The 15,473-nt window shown below is 35.2% G+C and overlaps 1 protein-coding gene across 1 annotated transcript in view; it reads left to right on the top strand.

Annotated features, from left to right (window-relative positions):
• The window catches only part of MDGA2 (MAM domain containing glycosylphosphatidylinositol anchor 2), a 1,222,586-nt gene that overhangs the window by 769,969 nt on the left and 437,144 nt on the right, over positions 1–15,473 (top strand). Inside the window, 1 exon segment of the mRNA XM_007943667.2 lies at positions 11,805–12,074. Within this exon segment, the coding sequence (XP_007941858.2) occupies positions 11,805–12,074 (270 nt within the window).

Raw genomic sequence — 15,473 nt, 5'->3', positions numbered from 1 at the left:
ATATTAATCAGATAAAAAAGAGAAATGTGGATTACCAAAATCTCTGCTGTAAATACCACAAGACCATGAGAGCTGTATTTTCAGTTGGTTCTAAGATAAAAGGTTGACAGTACATTTTTTGCATGTACTTTTTTATGTGTAGAGAGCAATTGAATTTGGAGGTGATTCAGTGTTATCTTTCCTGTTAAAATAGTATAAAAACATTTTATTGGATTTGTTTTCCTTCAGAAATATTGGATCTTTTTACAGCTTTTTTAGTTTCTCTGCATATGTTGCATTACAATATTATCTTACTACAAAAATAAATACCCCATTATCATGCAACAGCATTGTCCTCAAACATGGCAACAATATATGTAAATTCTCCCTGAATGTCTGAAATCCCAAGATAAGAAATGCAGCTAGTTTAATACTTAGACTTGAATTGACTCTTGTTGGAATTAGATCTGTAATAACAATGTTAAGCAGCTGTTAGTATTTACAGTAAGTCAACCTGATACTACAGTGACACCTATTATAAGAGCTATAGTATAAATTGTTATTTTTTTCCAGTGTAAACCACAATTTAATGGGTTTATAATTCAGTCCACTGGCTACTAACCACCCAGGAAACTTAGAATCAAACCCCTCTGTTTGGAAATATTTATTTTCATTAAATGATGCTTTGATTATTTTTCTTTCTCTTCCCCCCCCTTTTTTTTTAATTTAAAGAAACATGGGAGAAGAATAGAAATATAAATATAAAAGTGCAAAATATATCCTTAATATATTTGTACCTGAAAGGAAAAGTCTATAAATAATATAGCCCTGTTGAAAACCAAGCCTATACATTTCTAGAGTTTTTCTGGGGCTAGGACTTAAATTATCAAGACACCATCATTTCCTAAAGTTAGACTCCTCATTCTAACATCCCTGATGATACACACATGTTCATTGGAGTCTAGGGCAGCAGTCCCAGCCATGAGATTGTCAAGAGATATTTGGTAAGGGTTGAGGTATGCATGACACTGCATTTCTCTGAGTTGCTGCCCAATTTGTTGTTGTTGTTATGTGCCGTTGAGTCAGACCTGACTCATACCGACCCCTCCTGGGGTAGTGACCTCTTCTTGGGTTTCCAAGGAGGTATCACTATGGAAGTAGATTGCCCAACCTTCCTTCTGAGGAGTGGCTGGTGGGTTTGAACCTCCAGTCTTTGGTCAGCAGTCAAGTGCCTTAGTCACTACACTACCAGAGTTCCCCTAATTTAGTCAGTGGAAATACGACATTCTGTTTCTGTTTTGCAAAACCAATTCTAGAAGTCTAAAGGATTTGACTATTATAATGCTTAAGTATGCTAAGTATGAGTATATATATATGTATGATTTGCTTATTTATTTATTTTTATTTTGGCCTTTGGTCTAACATTTTATTAAGCAACATATTGAGTACTCTTGTCCTTGAAAAAGGAGTACTTTATTACGTTAGAAGTATCAGCAAAGAATTCCTTCCTTGCTTTCTTCTTTCTTTCCTCCTTCCTTTCCCCCCTTTGTTGATTCTGAATAAGATTTTCTATTTAGTATTCCAGTTTCTTCGTACTAATTCGTCCATCCACTGTCCATATGTTACAGAGTTGGCCTGGGAAATAGGTAAGAACATAGACTTTGGAGTCAGACTGTCTGCATCCCCTACAGACTTTTCTTGTCTCCTTGAGAGACTTACTTAATTTCTGTGCCTCAGTTTCTTTATCTTTTTACTAACATATAAATATATGGAGAACAAAAGTTTTTAGTGAATGGATTACCTCTCTCTTTCTTTTTTCTTTTTCCTCCTAGATTATACTTGCCTTTTCTGACATTTTGGGGATTATAATTGGAATAGGTAGAGGCTTTGTTAATATTTTATCTTTGTGACCTCACTTACTATTCTGTGTAATTATATACAAGTGCCATTTATTCTTCTCATTATTAGATTGTCAGCTGCAAGTTGCTCATTTTCCTGACTCAGAAGTCTTTTCATTTGTCCTAATCACTTTCTGGAATCTGAGATTTTAAATAACTTACACCTGTTAGTTTTGTACATAAATTAGGAGCGAACACATCCTGATCAATGCCTTGAGAACACCTTCCACAGAGAAAAGGGCAGACACTTCCTATTTTAACCTTTGTGATCATGACTTAAAAGATTCACAAGTCTTTTTTGCCTTCTATTCTGAATTATAGAGATTTCTGGTAGTCCAGCCAGAAAACCAAGTTAATTTTGTATTCTACCTAACATTTCTGAAATAGAGACAATGCTAATTCTATCTTTGGCATGAATTTCTTTATGCATTCAATTGAAACTTAGAAAATACCAACTTTATTTCACTCTGGAGTTTTATCTATAATGCTTCATATCTATCTCAAGCCAGACTCCCTAACTGGAATACTGGTCCTACCACTTACATCTTTGTGACTTGAGCAAGTTATCTAAGTGTTCTGTGTCTTAGTTTGGTAATAAATAAAATAAGATAATGATAAAAAATGCTCCATTGATTTAATGAATCAATATATATAAAGCTTATTGAAGAGTACCTGGAACATATCATCTATGTGCAGACTCCATGAGGGCAAGGTTGTTGTGTGTTGTGCTCTATTATTCCATTGCTTAGAACAAAACCTAGTATACAACTGGCACTTAATAAATATATGTTGGAAAAGGAAATTATCTTAAAATACAACATAGCCATATTCTTTTATTTGCAATGAGTTTAGTTTGTTATTGTCATTGGCATGGTTAATTAAACTACTGATATGATTCTCAATCTTTATTATATCATTGAACCAGCTTTACCAGTTGAGTAAACTGAGCTCTGATACATCACAAATTTAGGAGGCTATGTGCCCAGCTGTTTTCCTAATGATTGTAGAAATTTGCTCTAGGCAATCCTTTAGAAATGACATAACAGAATTACCTATATGCTAAGAAAATCAAACAAAGACCAGCAAAGTTAAATCTATTTAACTTTATTTTTTAAGATTAGCTGTGAGTGAAACTTAGCCATATTACTACAAAATGAAGTTATAAAATCATAAAAAGATTCCAGATATAACACTGAAATACAATGCCCCTGAATGGTTAGTAATCAGAATAAAATGCGTGTGTGTGTGTGTGTGTGTGTTTATTTGGGTGAAAATTTACAGAGCAAAGTCACTTTCCATATAGCAGTTCACATACACTTACTTTGTCTCATGACATTGACCACAATTCACCACAATGCAACAGCTCCCCTCCCACTTCCTCCCGACAGTCACCTCTTTCCTGTGTCCATCCCTCCATGCACTCCTGCCCCCTGAGCTGTCTCCCTGTGCATAAACAGCCCTTCTATTCTCCTATGATTAATCTCTCAGGTAAGTGCAGAAAAAATTTTTTAAAAAAAAGTTATCTTTATCAGATCAAGTCTTTTAACCAGTAAGAGAGAAACTTTTTGTATAGTTTCCTCTGTGTTATAGTACTCGTTGAAGAAATACCAGCTGCCTCCACTTCAGTAGCTGTGATAGCCAGAGCAGAATTATTGTTTTGTTTGTTTTGCTGCTCTGGTAAGACCTCAGGAAGTGTTGCTGTGAGAGCAGCACCAGATGGCCTTAGAGGTGATGCCTATATCTGTACTGAAGCTTTTTTTTTTTTCTTTTTTTATTGTTGCTTTTCTTACAGAAGAGCCTTCATTTTTGACTGGGTTTTAAGGCCATATAGAATTGTCTACATACATAGGGGTCCTCTTACAAAAAATGATGTATATACTTTATAAAGTCTTCAAGGACAAAATTTGGTTTAATCACATGGCTTAGTAATTATCAATGTTTGTGGTATAACTTATTTTGATAATCAGTAAAATAAGGTAATCATAGTACATAAACAAACCAACAAACAAAAAACCTCATTGCCATCAAGTTGATTCTTACTCATAATGACCCTAGGACAGGGTAGAACTGCCCTATAAGGTTTCCAAGGATGTAAATCTATATGGAAGCAGATTGCCACATCTTGCTCTCAGAGAGTGGCTGGTGGCTTTGAACTGCTGACCTTTCTGTTAGCAGTAGAGCACTTAACAACTTTACCCCCAGGACTCGTTCAATAATAGTGCATATATCATAAAATTAAATGAGTTAATATATCTAACACTTTTAAAGAGTGTTTGGAACATTTCTTTTAACTTTTATTGTGACTTGGGTGAAAGTTTACAGAGCAAATTCACTTCAAATTCACTTTCCATACAGCAGCTCACATACACTTTGTCTCATGACATTGAATGAAATTTTCCACAATGCAATAGCTCCCCTCCCACTTCCTCCAGACAGTCACCACTTCCCTGTTTCCATGCACCCCTGCCCCCTGAGCTGTCTCCCTGTGCATAAACAGCCCTTCTATTCTCCTATGATTAATCTCGCCAAGGAGCATATCTACCTATTCAGTTTATATGCCTTTTGATTGGCTGGAAGCCACAGGAGTGGGTTCAATTCCAGACCTGAAGGACAGCTAGAGGCCATAGTCTCCGTGGTTCCATCAGGCTGTAGTAGACCAGCAAACCCGGTCTCTCCTCTTTTTTTTCTCAAATGGTTTTGAGTTTTGTTCCACATTATTCTCCCACTCTTTCCAGGATCTCCTACATAGATCCCCATCATTTGGAACCTTTTAAGGGCTATAGCAAAGAAATTAGTACAGACAGAGAAGAGTAAATAATATGCTACATTTATTTTTTGTAAATGCTGTACTAAATTTTGATGGAGCAATTCTAGAGCCATCATATTGTTAGTGATAAGACATGGTTAAGTTCAGATGTGTTGAACAATGAAAGCATGGATGCTGCTTACTTCCTTATTTACTTATATTTTAAAATAATGGCTCATGAAAACTTGATTCATATCACATGATTTCACCATTTTTTGTTGTTGTGTTCATTGATGTTATGATGGATAGCTGGAGCCTAGGCTGCATTTCTATTCTATGGTCTTTAAGTCAATTTTTTTTTTTTTTTTTAATCCAATAAGAATTTATTGAGCATCCCTTTTTTGCCAGATCCTCTTCTGGATGCTGGAAATACAAAAATAAAACATCACTCTCATTCTGATGTTCTGTTTCCATGTATATCACAGTGAAAGTGAGAGAGTTAAGTGTTTTACCGGGGACAGTTATAAGCAGCTAAGCAAAAGGCAAAGCAATTCAGTTGACATGGACAAAGCCTAGGGATTTTGGTGAAGAATTCCTATTGGCGTTTGAACATGGTAAATTACTTGACATCTGGTTGACCTGCATTGAAAGAGAATTCCAAGAAGTAGGAATAGTGAATTCACGTTCTACTGATTGTGATAAGTCTATTTTTGCAATCTGATACTACTCCTGAAAAACATGGTATTTTGAATGACAAGCAGGAGAATTAATGGACGGAATATTTCTTAGTGTTGTTGTTGTTGTTATTGTTGTTGTGTGCCGTCAAGTCAGCTCCAACTCATAGTGACCCTGTCCTTGGGTTTCCAAGGTGGTATCACTATGGAAGTAGATTGCCCAACCTTCCTTCTGAGGAATGGCTGGTGGGTTTGAACCACCAGCCTTCTGGTTAGCAGGCAAGTGCCTTAGGCACTATGCTACCAGAGCTCCTATATTTCTTAGTAGGAAACAAAAATTAGCAAATACAGAATACTAACTAGAAAATACTCTGGGTAGGACAGAGTAGAACTAGAAAACCTATGGGACAGTTCTACTCTGTTATAGGCTATGAGTTGCAATCAACTTGATAGCACTTAACAACAAATGCATTCACATAATGCTACTAATAATGATAGATACTGCACCAACCAAACAAAACCCATCTAGGAAACCTAGATGGGTTTCCTAGATATAAACTATAATTTATATATAGTTTATACACACACACACACACACACATATAATGGGAGCTCTGGTTGTGTAGTGCCTAAGGCACTTGACTGCTAACCAGAAGGCTAGTGGTTCAAACCCACCAGCCACTCCTCAGAAGGAAGGTTGGGCAATCTACTTCCATAGTGATACTGCCTCAGAAACTCAAGGAGGAGTCACTATGAGTCGGGTCCAACTCGACACATAACAACAATATATATATAATATATAGTATATATATAGTTTCCTAGAACTCTGGTAGAATAGTGCCTAAGGCACTTGACTGCTAACCAGAAGTCTGGAAGTTCAAACCCACCAGCCACTCCTCAGAAGGAAGGTTGGGAAATCTAATTCCATAGTGATACCACCTCGGAAACCCAAGGAGAGGTCACTAGAGTCAGATCTGAATCTATAGCACATAACAACAACAACAACAACAACAGATATAAATTATAGTTTATCATATAAACTTGCTATTTTTTAGGAGTCTTGAAGCAATTTTCCCAGAAGGAGCCATACTTATTCTGCCTTCTCAGTAATTTTCAGAAATGTCTGTCCTAGAACATTGAAATAATGAAAAACATATGCTGGCATCAATATTTGTAACAAAGGCTCTCTCTTGCATTAGAAAATGTCTATGTATTTTGTCATATATTGATATATTGTGGGATACCATTTTAAGTATAATTTGCTAATCATTTTCATTACTATTATTTTAAGTAGAATTTGCTAATATTACATCATTCTGGGCCTTCATATAAATGAATCAGTATGTGAATAGTTATTATTTGTATAATAACCACATTTAAAAGAGAGATTATTTGGAATTTTTGAGTCAGTTTCTAATATATTATTTTAATTATATGAAATGTTCACTGATACATTTCAATGAAATGTATATTGAAAATGAATTTCAATAAAATATATGAAAATACAGTGATATAACTTATATCTCAGTGAAATACTACTTCTGAGATAAGTTTTTCCCTATTCCTTGAATCTGTAACCATAGCTTAAGCATATATCTCTCCATGGAAGCTGGACTTGACTTGTCTAACATTTCTATATTTTCTACAGCTTTTAAAAAGTAGGTCAGTGGAGAGAAGCAGAAAATTATTTGCATGTTTCACCTGCTTCCATTATTTTATACTATGCTCCTAGCCATTTCATTTTGCACCATACAATGATGTTCAAAAGTGTTCTTATTTACCATACAGCCCTTCCTCATTATTTCCTTCTTTATCCTTTTCACATTATCTCCACATAGTCAACTACTGATCAATGAACTTACATGGAAAGGATGTGATGGCAGACACTTGGTGTACTGCCTTAACCTCTCTGCCTGTTGTGGAAGGTATTAGAGATTCTTTGGATAGATTCTGTATTCAAAATCCTTCTATCTGAGGACTCTTTCAGAACATAGGAATATGTTGAGCCAAACATGAAGTTGGGGAGTTAATGCCTAAGGAAAAATCCTTAACTAATAAGGGACAGGTGTTGAAGGATAGCTACCCCAAAGTCGTTGCCACAGGGGGGAGAGCTATGAGTGGTCTTTCAGATGGTTCCCAGCAGCAGAGGAGTGGTTACCTGCTTTATACCAGTTTATTAAAGAGTCAAGGGTGCAAAGCTAGGCTTCTTTTTCAGAACTAAAAGCCCAGATCTGTAGCTCTCCAAAATCTACCAGAATGAACAGATGATTGGCACTGTATCCTAATTCGGATTTTTAAAATTATGTTATCTTCAACAAGCTATTTTGTTAGGGAGCACTAAACACACACAAAACAAGCCCAGAAGTCATTGTCCTTTGCTAAAATAGTATTTTTTTCCTACAGAGTATATTTTTAATTAACCCCAAACTAAACCTTTGCATCATATATCCAGAGGACCTTAAGAGGAAGAGAATCACTAAAATTTGTAGTGGGCATGAATCCCAGTCTACAAACTCAGGTTTGAAAGAAATATGTCTTTCTTTATTGTTTCATAATTATTTTTATTTTTATTTCAACTACCTATGCTACCATAATTCCAGAAACCTGATCTCAGTCAATTTGGGGTTCCCCTTTCCACCAAATTATATGTAAATTATGGAAGATTTTGCATTGTACCAGGGCCTGGGAGCGTATGGTCTGAATCTTTGACATGCATATATCTCCTGAGACCTCCCTTATTCCTATTCTCCTGGCAAATTCAGGCTCTCTACTCTGTTATTTCCACCATTGTGGGCCTAGGAACTGTTCCTTGGGGCATAGTGACTTTCTGGGAGAGCCCCTATGACTTCATCTGTCTAGTCAGTCACACTCAGTGACCTTATACTAGGAAAGGAGGCATGGATGGCCTCTACTATTGAATATCCAAACTTCTGGAATTCAATGTGAGAAGAGATCAGGTCTCTTTCTTGGACTCACTAAAGTATATTTTCCTCAGCCCAGGAAAAGTTTTTGTATGTTTATTTTCCAGGAAGGGATGAACTGAAAGGGATGTGGGAAATATTTCTTTTCTCCAAGATATTTCCTAGAATGTACTTTGTATATTGCAGTTATTGAAGTTCTATTAAGGGTTTAGGATTTGGAAAATAGAAATCATGGACTTTATGGCCTCTCCTCACATTTCTCCTTCCCTCCCTTTCTTCCTTCCTTCCTTTCTTCATTTCATTTCATCATATCTCTTCCAGGACCAAATATATATGTATAAAGTACTCCTGATACAAAGCCCATCTGGCATGCTTGAATGGTAGTGTGCTGATCTTGAAGAGGAGAGTCAAGTCTCTGTGACCACCATTGTGGTGACATGTACATCATTTAGTGCTGACAGATTATCAGTCTGAAAAGTCTGAATAACACAATATTATTTAGAAGTACTGAATACATTGAAAATACTTATTGTTTTTATAGTTGCTGGGGGTGGAGTGTGTGTGTGTGCGCACGCATGCGTTTGTGTGCTATGTTAAAGCAGATTTAATTGGAAATTTTTTAATGTAATTTGAGCCATGTTTATGCATTAACTATAAAATTTGTTTAAAATAATCTATGGTTTTAAATTTAAGTGCTTCACTTCATTTGAAGGATTCCCTTTGTTTACTTCACCTTTCTTTTTTTTTTCCCTCACCTTCCCTCCCATCTCCAGTAACCAACAAAGTGAATTTCCTTCCCTAAGTAAACCTTTCCTTGACTTTTTACAGTAATGGACTCATACAATATTTGTCCTTCTGCGATTGACTTATTTTACTGAATATAATGTCCTCCAAATTCATCCATGTTGTTAGATGATCTGTGTATTCTTCATTATTCTTTAATGTTGCATAATGTTTCATTGTGTGAATGTACCATAGTTTGGTTATCCATTCATCTGTCTATGTGCAATTAGGTTGTTTCTATCTCTATGCTATAGTGAATTTTGGTAGCATAGTGGATAAGACGCTTGCCTGCTAACCAGAGGGCTGGCGGTTCAAACCCACCAGCCACTCCTCAGAAGGAAGGTTGGGCAATCCTACTTCCGTAGTGATACTGCCTTGGAAACCCAAGGAGGGGTCGCTATGAGTCAGGTTTGACTCGACAGCACATAACAACAACAACAACATAGTGAATTTTGCTGCGATGAACTTGGGTGTGTATATGTCTGCTCGTGTCCTTGTCTCTCACCTCTTTAGGATATATTCCTAGTAATAGGATTGCTGGACCAAATGGTATTTCTATTTTCAGTTTTTTAAGAAGACACTGTACCATTTTCCATAATGGCTGTACCATTTTGCAGTCCCACCAGTAGTGTATGAGAGTTTCAGTCTTTCCACAACCTCACCAGCATTTGTTATTTTCTGTCTTGTTGAACTTTGCTATTATTGCTGGGCTGAGAAGATATCTCATTGTTGTTTTTATTTGTATCTCTCTAATGGCTAATGATCATGAGCATTTCCGCATGTACTTCACCTTTTTCTAATTTTTACTTTGGTTTGATAAATCTCTCATACAAGAATTATGTAATATATCACTCAGTGTTTCTCTAACTCCTTTCACTCTCATATTTCATTCTTTATTACTCAAAAATGAGCTGAACTATTAACCTATATCACAATTTGTTGTAAAGACAAAATGGGATTTCTCTAATTTATTTTAGAACAAAATAGTAAGGGAAGTGATGACCTCTAAGACCTTACATGTTTATCCTTATAGGGTGATAGGGTAATTAAAGCAACCAACAACACACACAACAGTTATTTACTGAACACTTAAAAATGCATAGATACATATTTCTTACAGGCTTTATATAATTAGATATTTTGTGGTCTGCTTGAGTTTTTTTTTTTTTTTTTTTAAGGGCTAGAAAGGAAAATTAGATGTTACCTTCAATAAAACTATATTGGAAAATGTTCTGTCTTTTCAATTTGGATTTGGAAAAGAGAATATTTTTAATAAAGCCATGAACATAGTTCCATAATGAATTTCAGATAAAACATTGTCTTTTTTGTTATATATGTATTATTTTCTAAACTTTAAAATTCTCTCTTGAGCAGCTTATTTAAACAATGTCTGTCTAATAGAAACAATTCATCCTTATAGAAGCCACTATGCAGGACTAATATTCCTTGACTTAATGTCATCATTGTGTGTTTCTATAATCCAAATGTAGGTAAATAATGGCCTTGAGACTTTTCATTTGACTAAAATGTGGTATAAAACAAATGAGCTTTATTAATATGATGCAAATGTTAGAATCTATAATTATATTTTAATTATCCTTATAAGAGTATATACTATTTACCTCAAATAATGCTGTAGATAATTTTTTCTACCTTTTCTTGATGGTATATTAATAATTAAATATAATACATATTTTCAGAGTAATTAGTTGTATCTTCCATCAGTTTAAAAGCATTAACTCTTTGAAAGTCTTCTTCTTCTATCAAACTATGTTTTTTTTTTCCATAATATTTTCACTCTATGCATTTCTCAATAGATTTTTATTTTAATTATAAATCCTTATGGATTAATGTCAATACCAACTCAGTTCTAATTTTGATATAAAATATTTCTAAATGTGTAAATGCAAGCACCAGTATAAAATATTCTTCCTGTTTTTATTTAACAATCCATTATTTTGGCTGACTCTGTAGTGTAAGCAGAAAAATAGTGCTGTATGTGAACATAGTTTTGTCAGTGTCCATTTTCAGTATAGATAAAAAGGCTGTTTGATAACATTTTTATTGAATGTATATTTATATTTTTCAACCCAAATATTGTAAAGGACTTATTTTCACTGGGGATATTATTATGATCTAAACATTAGAATGACAGCAGAAGAGTGTGCAGCTATATGTTTGCCCTATTATTTATTTTTTATATATTTTAGAGCAGTGTGTATGAGCACCCACTGCTTAGATGTTTGTGATTGGAATTTGGTTTATTAAATGATGCCATTATTTCTTCCAAGAACAAAAAACAGGGCTATAACTTAATAAAAGACTAGGATAACATGTCTTTATTGTTCACTTTGTTGTCTTCAGCTTGCAAATATAGATCGTTTCTCCTTAGAATTAACCAAACCAAATTAAATAATTGACCATCTTCACCATGAAAACACAAGGACTAACTGGCAATGACATCTATGTCAAGAACAATGATAATAAACAGTGGCTGTCAATACTCAAAGAAAGAAGCATAGTATGTTTTAAAACTTTAGCTTCTCTTGTCATTCTAAATTTGGAATAAAATCAGAGAAAAATTAATTTTAATTTCCTTCTCTGTACATAAGATTCTTAATACATTTTATGTATATAATTAAAATGTGTAACTAGTTGTTTTAAATTTGAGTCATACAGTCTGATTTCGGCAAAACAGAACAATATTTTATTTTAGTTGTTGCAATGAATAGATAAAGCATGCAGCTGAAATCTAGTTATAACATAGCTAAATAGGTACATGTTCTTTGTTTATGTCTTTTAGCATCTCCGTCGATTAAACTCTTGGTGGATGATCCTATAGTTGTAAATCCTGGAGAGGCCATCACATTAGTATGTGTTACAACAGGAGGAGAGCCTGTGCCCACTCTCACTTGGGTCAGGTCCTTTGGGACTCTGCCTGAAAAGACTGTTTTGAAAGGAGGAACTTTGACCATACCTGCTATCACCTCAGATGATGCTGGTACTTACAGTTGCATTGCCAATAATAATGTGGGAAACCCTGCAAAAAAGTCTACCAACATCATAGTGAGAGGTAAGTTCGCTTAAAGAATATTAAAACAGATTTCTGGGTTAGACAGGTATCAGGAAAAAAAAAAGTGTTCAATAATAGTTGTTTCTTCAATAATTCATCTGTATTTAATGGTCATATAAAATTTTTTACAAGTAATGGGATGATATTGTAAATGGAAGCTAAAATCATAAATATAAATTGTAATTTATATTTGCATTAGTTTTCTTATTATATTCCTAGAAATACCATTGAACAGTTTATATAAAATGATCTCAGTTTGAAAAAAAAATGACTAAAAAGCAAATGGAGCACAGAACATAAAATATTGATATATTAATTATGTATTATTTAAGGAATTTGATACATTTGTTTAATATTTAGCAAACATTTAGTGAATCTATGTTTATTAAATTTCTGTTATGACCAGGGCTTTAAATTATGGAATTATAAAGAGATCTAGAAAACATTAATTTGTCCTCAAGGATTCTACTTTCAAATAGTGAAAATATAATATACCAATTAATAACCATACAATGCAGTATTTGGCTAGTCTAAGCAAAAACTAAATAAATGAAGGAAAGAGGTTGTAATATCCTTGTCAAGGTTATTAGGAGCTATATGATGATATTTTCACTAAGCCTTACAGTCTGGATATAGTTTTGACAGATTGAGATAGGAGAAAGACATGGAAAAAATCAGAAATAGAAAAGGATATTGCTAATTTGAGGAATTTACGTAACATATGTATCACTAAGTCAACAATAGCAGTGCTGTTCTAGTGGGTCTGCAACAAGCTTGTGTACATGTAGAGGAGAAACTATTTCCCCATATCAGAGTATGTTGTGCAAGGAGACTTTATACATTATCATGTTTCACTGCACCTGACATAAACCTTTGTATGCACAAAAGGTGCTTCTAGCACACCAATGATAATCATTCATTGTGGTGGTTATGTTTGTGTGTCAACTTGTCTGGGCCTGGCTGAGTGGCTGGGCAGCTGGTGGTAGTTATTCCCTGTGATGAGACTGGCAATCATCTCCATGGTGGGATCTACCACAAGCAGCTGAGTAGCTGCCTTTGGGATGTGGTCTGCTTCCTGTATATAAGGAGAAGCCTTGGGAATGGTCTCTAGCCTATGGCAAGCTTGGCCCCTGCTTGTAGCCATGTTGTTGCTCAGCAGTCTGCTATGCTCTGCCAACCTTGGGACTTACAATGGACTTAATTAATGGCCTGCCATGTGGTTTGGTAACATCGGGACTGTGCCTTTTTACTTGTCAAACTTGGGGCTTCTCAGCCTCAGCAGCCAGCAGCTATCTGAGTGAAGAAATGCCTCTAGCTCCAGTGGGCTGAGAGCAGGAGGCAGAGCTGGACCCCAAAGTTGAAGGGCTTTCACCCAGCCCCTGGAGCCTGGCACTTTGAACTTGGATTTAAAGTCTCCAAACTGCAAGAGAATAAACTCCTGTTTGTTAAGGCCATCCACATTTGTGGTATATTCCTGTCAGAGCAGCACTAGGTAACCAATTCATGATAGGGATTAATGATAGAAACAAAACCTATTTTAGTATAGGTATTAACATATGTGACTTTGTGAATATAAATTGTAGTGGCTTTAGTGATCATCCAAAACCAAACCAACCACCAATGAGTGAATTCTGATAGGACAGAGTAGAACTGCCTCATAGGATTTCCAGGACTATAAATGTTCACAGAAGCAGACTGTCACATCTTGCCCTGGCAGAGTGGTCAGTAGGGTTTCAGGCACTGACATTTTGGTTAGCAGCCACCAGGGCTTCTTTAGTAGCCATGCCAAACTAAACCAAACTCTCTGCCATGGAGTCGGCTCCGACTCATAGTGACCCCTCCTTGAGTTTCCAAGGTGGTATCACTACACAAGTAGATTGCCCAGTCTTTCTTCCGAGTAGTGGCTGGTGGGTTTGAACCACTAGGCTTTTGGTTAGCAGTCAAATGCCTTAGGCACTATGCCACCAGAGCTCCTTTAGTAGCCATAGTTCTCTGTTATTATCCAAACTATCAAAATATGCTACTTGATCAAAAAATTACAAAAATGCACACTATTTATTAAAAATAGCCCAAATTATTTTAATGTAAATCAGCACACTATATGTGCACTATCTGCCACAAAATTGTAAACCATACAGAATTTTCAAATTGCAAGATACACAATTATTTTATGCATCTTTAGATAACAAAACATGCTGGTGTATTATAGTACTGGGTTTTCTTATGATACAGAATGTTATTTCATACTAGTTGAAGTGATCATTTATACTAAGTTTACTTTTAAGTCATATGTAACCAATGAGCATACATAAAAAGCAAAATAAATAGGTTAAAATATTCCTAAAGCTTCTTCACACTAAAAGCACATTTCCCAAGTCACATATCATCTCAGAGTTTTTCATAACAATGTTTTACATGCAGTAGTGTCCTTTGTGCCATGAAGTATATTTCTAATTTAGAATTATAGAGAAAGATTGTCTCTGTGGTTTTCTTCCAAGCCATGTCACCACTACTGCTAGCTTATAATAATTGTAAGAGGCCATTGGCTATCAGGTACATTCTAATTTCAGAAACGTGAAAAATAATGAAGTTTTTTCAATCAAACCCACTGCTGTCGAATTGGTTTCAACTCACAGTGACCCTACATGACAAAGTAGAACTCCACCACAGGATTTTCAAGGCTGTAAGTCTTCATTGAAGCAGACTGCTTCATCTTTCTCCTGCAAAGCAATCTGGTGGTTTTGAACCGCCAACCTTTTGCTTAGCAGCCAAATGATTTACCCATGAACCACCAGAGCTCCTTAGAATCAATAGAATATAATACTTATTTCCATTGTTTAACAGATATTTATTGGGTAACTACAATTGCTAACGACTCAACAAATTTAAGAGATGCATGAGAGTTAGTTTAAAGGGCAGTGATTAAATCTCCACTCTCAAAGAAATTTAGAATGCTGTAAGTAATATAGAAATACAAAGGAATGACATATGAAAACAAATAAGAAAAAAGAAAAAAAAGCAGAGGTCACAAATGGAAGTCTTAGTTTCCTACTTTAAATAGTGTTGGTGGAATTCAACTCCATTTCAGTTTGTATTACTGACAATCCATATTCGATCCTCCCTTCACACCCTCAAAACTTAAAATACCAGTGTTTATATTTGTTCTTTGTTTCATTTCATAAATATTTTATGCCATGTAGCCATATAATAGTGCTACCAAATCTGTTAAAATTGTGACATTAGTTACAAAATTACAACACTTGTCTAACAGCCACCACTTCTCCATCAGTTTGTCATACTGAGGTGGCTTATGTGTTGCTGTGATGCTAGAAGATGTACTTTGGTATTTCAAATACCAGCTGGGTCAGTCCTGGTAAACAGTTTTCAGAGGAATCTCCG

The sequence above is a fragment of the Orycteropus afer genome, unplaced genomic scaffold, assembly GCF_000298275.1.
Source record: "Orycteropus afer afer isolate SDZICR_OR568_19922 unplaced genomic scaffold, OryAfe1.0 scaffold00111, whole genome shotgun sequence".
In the NCBI taxonomy this organism is placed as follows: Eukaryota; Metazoa; Chordata; class Mammalia; order Tubulidentata; family Orycteropodidae; genus Orycteropus; species Orycteropus afer.
Note: the sequence above shows the minus strand (reverse complement) of the source record. Positions and strands in the feature narration are given on the sequence as shown.